The sequence below is a fragment of the Clupea harengus genome, chromosome 5 (genome assembly GCF_900700415.2).
Source record: "Clupea harengus chromosome 5, Ch_v2.0.2, whole genome shotgun sequence".
NCBI lineage: Eukaryota > Metazoa > Chordata > Actinopteri > Clupeiformes > Clupeidae > Clupea > Clupea harengus.
The window spans coordinates 26,508,590-26,517,419 of NC_045156.1; the positions used below are offsets into that span (position 1 = coordinate 26,508,590).

At 39.5% G+C, this 8,830-nt stretch overlaps 1 protein-coding gene across 1 annotated transcript; it reads right to left on the minus strand.

Moving 5' to 3' along the window:
- Positions 1-2,413: 2,413 nt before the first annotated feature.
- Positions 2,414-8,378, minus strand: tgfa (transforming growth factor, alpha). Its single transcript, XM_042707887.1, has 4 exons — positions 8,218-8,378; positions 7,187-7,336; positions 5,043-5,152; positions 2,414-3,210 (listed from the first exon to the last, which is right to left on the minus strand). Exons 1-4 carry the CDS (start codon positions 8,361-8,363, stop codon positions 3,203-3,205), a joined length of 414 nt encoding a protein of 137 aa, XP_042563821.1. The 5' UTR covers positions 8,364-8,378; the 3' UTR covers positions 2,414-3,202.
- Positions 8,379-8,830: the final 452 nt, after the last annotated feature.

Genomic DNA, 8,830 nt, shown 5'->3' on the forward strand with positions numbered 1-8,830 from the left:
GAGACAGAAAGACACACCAGACAAACATCAGCTTTCAGTCTTCATTGAAAAAAATTGCATACAAACAGAAATAAGTCACACACATGACAATATGCAGTTGACGTACAATACCCATTGATCATTACACAAGCAAACGTCCTACTATTATGACGAATGTAGCAACACCATTGTTCATTGAGGTGGTCACTGTCAAAATGAGGTTCCTATCCACAATCCAAAATGGCTACTTCATAGGCATCATACAAACGTATACCTGCTGTGTACACAGGTAAGGTTTACCATGGATGTCACCTACTTAATTTACAATATGCCATAATATCTCTCAGCTAACAAAGGGCTTTATACACATACATGGAGAGAGGAAACAGTTTGCATACAGTTACACATTGCCTTTGAACTCTCAACTGATTATCAAGGTACATTTTGAGAGCTTAAACTGACACAAATGTCAAATGTAGACCAGAGGACACAAAACTGAAGGGTCATTACAGAAAAGACTTCAGCCTTGATGAAACATATTAATGGTGTTTGTGGCTCAAATGAAACGACAGGACTTGCCACGACTTATGCTATGCAGCCATCATCTCAAGTCAACCCATTATCATTCATCAGTCAAGGAAGAGCATTCAATTATACCACGCAACACCCTCAGGTTAAACTGATTCCACAACTGACAGACACAAATCATTTTCTGAACTGCAGTAAATTATATAAATTGTCTTCATTCTTTTTAGAGTTCTGGCATTTCAGGGGAACAGCAGAATAAATCACTTCCCTATCCCCCCAACACAGAGATTGTGTACAGCCTTTTAGCATTAATCATCATTGGTCTTGCAGACTCACACTGCTTCGCATGGAGTCACATAAGAAGCAAAGCTGAAATAATAATATCAAACAACTTCAATAAATAAACCATACCATAATAAACAATAAACAAAATGTATCCGTCTCAAATACGTTTAGCCACATAATCTATGTTTGCAGACATTTGAGGTATTTCACAGGACTCAATTGTTTTTCTCTAGATGGTCTTCTTTTTTTCTTAAGCCATATGGACATTGACAAAATCAGTACATTCTTGTGAACAAACACTTGGCAGGATATCTTACGCTCTCAGGTCTTATCCTACCCACAGAAGTCTATAGGGACAGAGGGAAGCTCTTCTTTTCGTTTGCCCTGCTGTCTTCTACACTGTACACTAAACTGCTATGAAGGCAAGACAAAACTAATTCTTCTCTGACACACAACACATTATCCTGTTCTCCACTCATTAGGCATCACCCTTCAAATACAGGAATGCCATTTTATCAAGCAGATAAAACCTTTTTTTTTTATCATCAGCGATAGAGAAGTACACACCTCCCCCAGGCTCCAGAAGTAACACTGAGATGATTTACAAACAGTGCTGGTCACTGCATGACTTCTGCAGAACCCTTGACATTCTTTAAGAATATTAGTTAGCATGGCAGCTTTGTTTAAAAATGTTGTGCTATGGTGCTAGTGTGCTCTCGTGTGGTTCTTGTGTTGGTGCATCTTAAATGTGAAGGTGAAATATATTTCTTGAAAACGTGCTGCATTCTGCTAATCAACAGAAGGCTTTGGAGTTGTGGGAGTGGATTTCTACAGTGACATAACCTCTTAGCCAGGATTTTCCACATATGCAGGATCAAACCAACTAGTTGTTAGTGGTACTTTTCATCTAGGTAAACAGATTAGATTAGAAAAGTTGATTAATATAATTTAACAGTTTACAATAAAAGGGGCATTATGGTCAAATGTGCATACAATTCCTAGAGAAAGGTTAAATTTGAAGTAAATAATGGAAAATATTTTAACTACACTTGAAGGACATCAAGGTTGTTGTTGAACTTCTGTTATTGAAGGCAGTACAGGTAACATTTGCTTTTTGCTGCACTAGAGTGATCTTGGTTGATTCTAGGCAAGTGAAAAATCCTGTCTTTTTGGCTACAGATTATTTTATCCGCTAATAAATGTGAATCTATATTCACAAGTGCTCTATGTGATCAAATGTGATAAAAAAAATGTGGGGACACTAATTTCATATAAACATTGCAGAAGCCCCTAGCTGTTTGCACACTAACTTCAAGAAATGCCAGGATAAGAACTGGAACACATCATGTCTTTGAGCCATGTAAAATATGTTTTGAAGGCTGTACGTACTTAAAGTGCAAAGATTAAAAAAATAGGTTGGTCTTATTATGAAATAGCAAGACAATAAATGGTACTATAGTGGATAAATGTTTTAGCAATACAACTCTCCTCTCCAAAGCATACGTAACAACCAGTTAGCAGTCTCAGAAGGGGAATATGCAGTTGAAATTCATAATGTCAAAAGTAGTTTTTAAAGTACCGTGCACTCGATTTTTCCATGAAGTGGTCATTGTCCTTTTTGTCATTGTCCGTGTGTTGTGGCTCAGCTAATGATGATCAACACACAAGTCGTAAATTCATGTCCCATTTTTGTCCACTTGTGGAATAAATGTGTAAACCCCTCATGATTAAATGTTAAAAACAAAAGAATTTAGTTTAGAGGATTTGCTCCTCTGTCAGTGTCTAACACCATGTAACTCAGGGCTAAAATACAACTGTGCTTGTTGTCTTCTGTACGTGACCAGTTGTTTTAAAAAGTGATATATTTAAAAGACAAAAATGGAGGACAACCCTTGAGTGTTTTTGAATGTCCTTGGAGGTCAAGTACCATATGTGCAATTAAAAGTCACATTCCTAATAATACTTTTCATTCTTAAGATCCTAACACTATCACAGGGTTAAGTTACTGTTCAGGTTGGGTTTATAGATAAATTATTTGCCAGAAGTCCACTGAACTCGAAATACTTGCTTACAAGCTTGTATCTTGTGGTGTGGTTAATCTTTTCGTTCAGTCTTGTTTCACACCCTCGTTCTCTCGTCGGTCTCTTTGTCTGTGATCTCAATAACTTCAGGGAGATTTTCGACATGCAAGAGAGACACAAGGTCCTTCTATCGTCCACTATCATAACAGGTCTGCTTAGTGTCCCAATCCGTAGAACACTGAGGAAATGACTGCATCCATCTCTAAATCCATCACAGGGAGTGCTCTGCCCGTCTGATGTTGAGTCCAAGTAATTCCACACAATAGGCAAGGGCCTGGGAGGGAGATGGGCAAGGGACGGGCATTTGAGGCACACCGCAGATCCAGCTTTCAAACCACTGTTAAAAAAACACAAGAAGCATATTCAAACAAACAGTGCCATGTTCACAATGTATTTTAATATTAACATTTATTGTCATTATGGAACTGGCAATTTGCTGATTGTTTTCTTTTACAGTAACAATAAACAGCAGTGATGAGGGTGTACTTCTACACTGGCAGGCATAAAACACGGCTCATGTGGGATCTGCGGTAGTCGCTAACAGTTTACAGACAATAGAAAACACCTAAACATGTTCTATTTGATCCGTATTTAATATTTTCCTCAAGCCTTTATGACCTCACATGGCTCTGACATCCTTTTACTTTGAAGATCTAAAAAAAACAGTCTCTCACAAATTGGTCACTGCTGTCTAGAGACTGTTTGTAACAGTAACCAACTGCAACAATGTGCATGAACTCTTTGTGAATCCACTTTCTGTGTCAAGACAATGATCAATGCTTTTCTGGTCTTAATCTAGGCTTTGGATAATCAAATCACCCATCATAAACTTGACTTCTACCTCACTGTGTTTGTGTTCTACTGTATTCTACTGGCATTAGCATGGGTTCATCATTATAAAAATTCTATTTTTTGTGAATAATGTTTTCACACTGTATTTATCTAACAACTGTAATGTTCTACATTGCCTTGTACTGAATACCTCATGTAAGACTGTTTAGCTTTGAGTGAATCCCCATCTGTCCCCAACCCTAGTGACCACAGATTTAGTCTCATTTTGTTCTTTTCCTTCCTTCCTTCTTTCTTTGAGAGGACAGAAGGTCTAAGTCCCTTTCAAATGACTTGCTAAGTGTCAGTGAATGATGTACATGTATATGACTTCACAAGATGATACCTCGTGCATAGGGAACATGGCCTGGAAAGACATGCAGAGAAAAGAATGAAAGAGAAGGTGATTTAAAGACAGACAGCAAACAAAATAATGTTTTTTCTTGAAACATGATGGAAAAAACAAAGACAATACCATGGGACTGACTCTATGGCAACAATGACTTCCATATATCCTCTAACTCTCTCACATGTGCCGCTGCCAGAAAAACGAAGTGCAGTTTTCAGCTGCCAAATTTAATTCAATAAAGAAAGCCATACCCAACAAACACAGCAACCTTAGGAACATGATAATTAGACATCCTGACTGTCCAAGATTCCTACAATTCCAATTCTAATTGCATACATTTATGTGGTAAGCCAGAGCCTTACAAGAGGGCAAATGATGGTATGATCATTTGTACGTTTTGGTCCAAATCCCCTCACTGCTCAATTGGCTCTCAGTCAAACCTGCAAGGTTGACATAGTGCAGAACTGACAAGCCCTCGAGCTCTGTACAACTCTGGTCCAATTTAACGCAATGGCCTATAGACATGGATTTGTTTGAATGATTTGTGAAAGCCATTAAAGCTCTCGGCTATTATACGGAGTATCCCACCCAAAATCTGTTTTTGACGGAGAACAAGAACCATGAGGGCACTCAGGAATTTAATAACAGATGTTCAGGACGAGCACGGCAAAACAGAACTATACATCGATGGTTTCTACTGAAGGTAACTCAAAGTTGAGTTTGTCTTTGTGCCATCCTCAAAGAGGGGACAAAAGACAGATGGGCCACCAGGTGAACGTGAACGCTTCAGCAAAAAGAGCACAGTAGGCCATTTACACATCTCACCTCCCATTCCAGCTCAACGTTGAGTGACAAAACCCAGATCCCCCATCGACATGTATAATTAAGCTCCCCACGACAAAACACGACAAAAATGACAATGTGCTTACAAAGCGAAAAACAAAGTAAAGTCGGGCCAAAAGGTTGAAAGTACGTGACGGTGAGTACAGTACCGGTTTCCGAGTGGCAGCAGGAGGTCCTGGTCTTCAGTATACTGCTGGGCTTCTCAGAGAAGCAGGTCAGCAGCCGGCCTCGCTCACAGCCTCCACGCCTCCACCAGCAACTACACCACAGAGAGAGAGAGAGAGAGAGAGAGAGAGAGAGAGAGAGAGAGAGAGAGAGAGAGAGAAGTGGACTGTGCTGGTTAAGTTACCGGTCATGAGCCTAGGTGACAGGCCAGTGCCGCTGCTACTTACACACAGGGCACACGCTGTGCATAGGGCCCCAAGTGCACTATGGGGCACCAAATAGTAAACACATAAAAATACATTGAAATAGATAATAATGTACTTTTCAGACTACTACACCATTAAACAAATATAGGCTATATACTTAACCGAAATAATAACATGAAGGATTGTGGTGCCCCCTCCTCTCTCCCTGTGGTTTGTTTTGATTGCGCCCCCCCCCCCCATGGTGACTATATGAAGGTTAGGCTACAATTGAAACGCAAACGTAAAATACTGGAACATTATCCTACATAATGCATGTATACCAGGAGAGAAGTGCTTTAGTTTAGATAGCTGATGCTAGAAAGCTAAAGATCTTATATTAGTTTGATTACAAGCCTAGTCTGTGGGGCAAAAACGGTAACGCTAGCCAACATTTAAATTAGTGAGTGTGGTTTATTCTGAGAAAGTTGTTTAAAATATGATTAGCACGCATTAGTCTCTTCTGCTTCAGATGTAACTTTAGCATCTCTTCCATCATGCCCTCAAAGTCCTTAACTGAACAGACACAATTCCATATTGTTTAGTGCAGCATTAAATGGACAATCTTTTGTAGTCAGGTTCACATCACTTCAACAATGTCCTACTCATACACAGTAAAAACATTGTTTGCGTGCACATTTGACTTGTGTTTGTGTTATTGGGTCATCAGACACCTCATTCAAGTCCACATCAAATAAGCAGTCAAATGATGAGAGGTTCCATGAATTTGGCTCTGTTCAGAAAACGTGGATAACCACAAGATGACTGTTCATGTTCACATGTCTTTACAATGACATGGTTTCTCTGTTGCATTCAGAACTATTTTTAAAAAGTTGAAGTTAAATTGTACGGGTCAGATTTTACGTAGAAATGCCCACACGGATATGCCACCACCTGAAAAGAAATTGGAACTCATCCCAATCAAAAGTTATTCAAGTTAGAATAGGGTAGTGACAAATGTTATTTTGAAATTATATTCCATAATTATTATTTTCCATGAGCATATTTGAGGAATACAGATGAATGAAGTGGGACAAACACTTGTATTTTGAGGGGGACCACTGAAGGAACGTTGGAATATTAAATTAATAACTTGGAATTGACTTTTGTGAAAGTAGAAGTTCTAAGCTTTCTAGAGCCTTTACAGCAGGTTCATATTTAATGACATGCAGTTACTTCTTTAAAGCACTAAGAGTGCTGTTTGAAATACTAAGATTAAATCTAATCCAAAGCACATAACCAGAATCAATCACAGAAGTCAATGAGCTCTTTATCTCTATCCATAATCACTAAATATGTGTTTGTAATTTTAAATTAAACAAAAAAAAGCTTGGGAAACATTTTGGTCCAGTAAAATAAATATTAAAAAGAAATCCTCCTTTCCGCACATACTAACATTTGTACAAAAACCTGCACCATTTATATGACCTTAAAATCACAATCAGTAATGAGAAAGTACTCATGTTGAAAACTATTGGCTTCTGGCATTTCTATCCCCTCTTTTAAGGCAAGATACAGATATGTGCTCATAAAAACCAGCATCAAAGATGTAGCGATACTTACACTATTTGAAAGAAATAACACTTTTAAACCAGAGCAGCCAAAATTTCCTCCGGCTGAGCTACTCATGCCAAATGCTGTTAGTGCCTTGAAATGGACTTTGTTCCGCTAATGAAGCCCTTTAGGAGAATCCGAATATTAGAGCCAGGTGTGTTCGATTAGAGTTGAGACTAAATTCTTCGAGTGGGTAGATCTGCAGAGGGATGGTTGGGTACCCCTCCTGTAAACAACCACCCCAGGGACGACTGCTCTACAGTTCAGGCTGTGCATGACTAGGATGTCAGAAGAACTGAGGAGAGACAGAGGATGAGGATGAGGATACTCACTTGAGGAGGGTGAAGAGTAGCATGAGCAACACGGAGCCAACCACACAGAGAACCAGCATGGTGGCCACCGTGTGCTGGCCATGGTTGGTGGCGACCACAGCCAGCAGGTCAGCATGCTCACAGCGCATCCCCACAAAACCCTGGTGGCATCTGGCAGTGTGTGGGAGTTTTGGAGGAGAGAGGGAGAGAGGGAGAGAGGGAGAGAGGGAGAAAGTCGTTTAGTAATCAGAAGGTTGCTAGTTCGATTCCCTGTCGAAGCGTCCTTGAGCAAGACACTGAACCCCTAATTGCTCCTGATGTGCAGTGTGCCATCAGTGTAAATGTAAAATGTGTATACATTGTAAGTCGCTTTGGATAAAAGCGTCTGCTAAATGACTAAATGTAAATGTAAATGAGAAAGAGAGAGAGAGTGTGTGAATCCCCATGGATGTGCAAGATTCAAAGGGTTAACGGTATAAAACCCAGGAAGGGGTGCAAAATAAAAGACAGGATGGCAATGTTGATATTGTAGACTGAGGTCTAGTCACATAAAAGACCAGTTAATATCTATGACAGCAGATCTGCTGTGCAGGCAAGCCATTGTGCTCCATTGTCCTCTTGCCAGTCTCCACAAAGTCAACCAATCTCCTGCATCAGTGTCCCCTAATGATCTTTCACTTGTCCATCATATCAGTGTTTCCAGTCAACCAAAGACAGAAGCTGACAAGGCTATACACTTCTGCGAAGCCAGCAATTCTAACTAGCCAGTGGATTTCTCAGATAGAAAGTCATCTTCAAGTAATGCACTCTTCATCAAATTTGAAAATGCTGGCATGATTTTTAAATGATCCAATTAAGCTAATCTGCTACTTCAAACATTAACATGTTATCACGTCTGTTCTAAATGAAATGCTCTCTCAGGAAAATGAGTTAGACAGACAAAAGAAATCCGCTGTATTTTAGTCAAAGCCAAAGAGAGAATAGAAGTTTGATTTAATTGAGGTGTTGTGCTTGACTTTTGTTTGTGGGAGGATCAGAGAATGTGAACTCACATGCACGCTGCGGTCTCTTCCAGGATCAGGAAGCGGCAGGTGCCGTGGAAACAAAACTGATTATGAGAGTCAGGACAGTCATCAAAGTGAGAGTGAACCGCCGCTGCTACAAACTCTGGCAGAGGTAAAGGCACACAGATATACATGTCAAAAGCAAAGCATTACACCAACAATCAGCACTGGCCTAATGCAGTTTCTGTTCCATTTTCACACAGGGCTTCTCTGATCCGATTTCACCTCACGGCTACAGAAATCATTTAATCAGTCATTTAGTTTTGCATAGTCTTTTGTATTCCCCATCGAACATCTTTGAAAATGTAATTATTAGTAAGTTAGCATTAGCTTTCACGAGTTCCATTACATTTCAAACGTATAACAAACCAGTTCTACTAAAATAGTATTCTAATCTATACTGACCACTGATGCTAAAATACTTGAAATAAATATGTCTAATGAAAAAAAGATAAGAGTCCATATATTCTGAGAGATTGTAAAATAAATGAATCTCTCTCGGATTAAAAACAGGCAATAGCACAGCAGCCTATGAGAAGCTGTATAGCTGGGAACAGCGAAGCACTGACCCAATGGCCTCCATTACACTTGCACATATAGC

Excerpts from the sequence above, each read along its gene's own strand:
- tgfa (XM_042707887.1), bottom strand. The coding sequence starts at position 8,363 with ATGTATATCTGTGTGCCTTTACCTCTGCCAGAGTTTGTAGCAGCGGCG. Across the intron at positions 7,337-8,217 it reads GAAGAGACCGCAGCGTGCAT|ATGCCACCAGGGTTTTGTGG; the intron begins GTGAGTTCACAT and ends ACACACTGCCAG. Across the intron at positions 5,153-7,186 it reads CTACTCTTCACCCTCCTCAA|TTGCTGGTGGAGGCGTGGAG; the intron begins GTGAGTATCCTC and ends TCTGTGGTGTAG.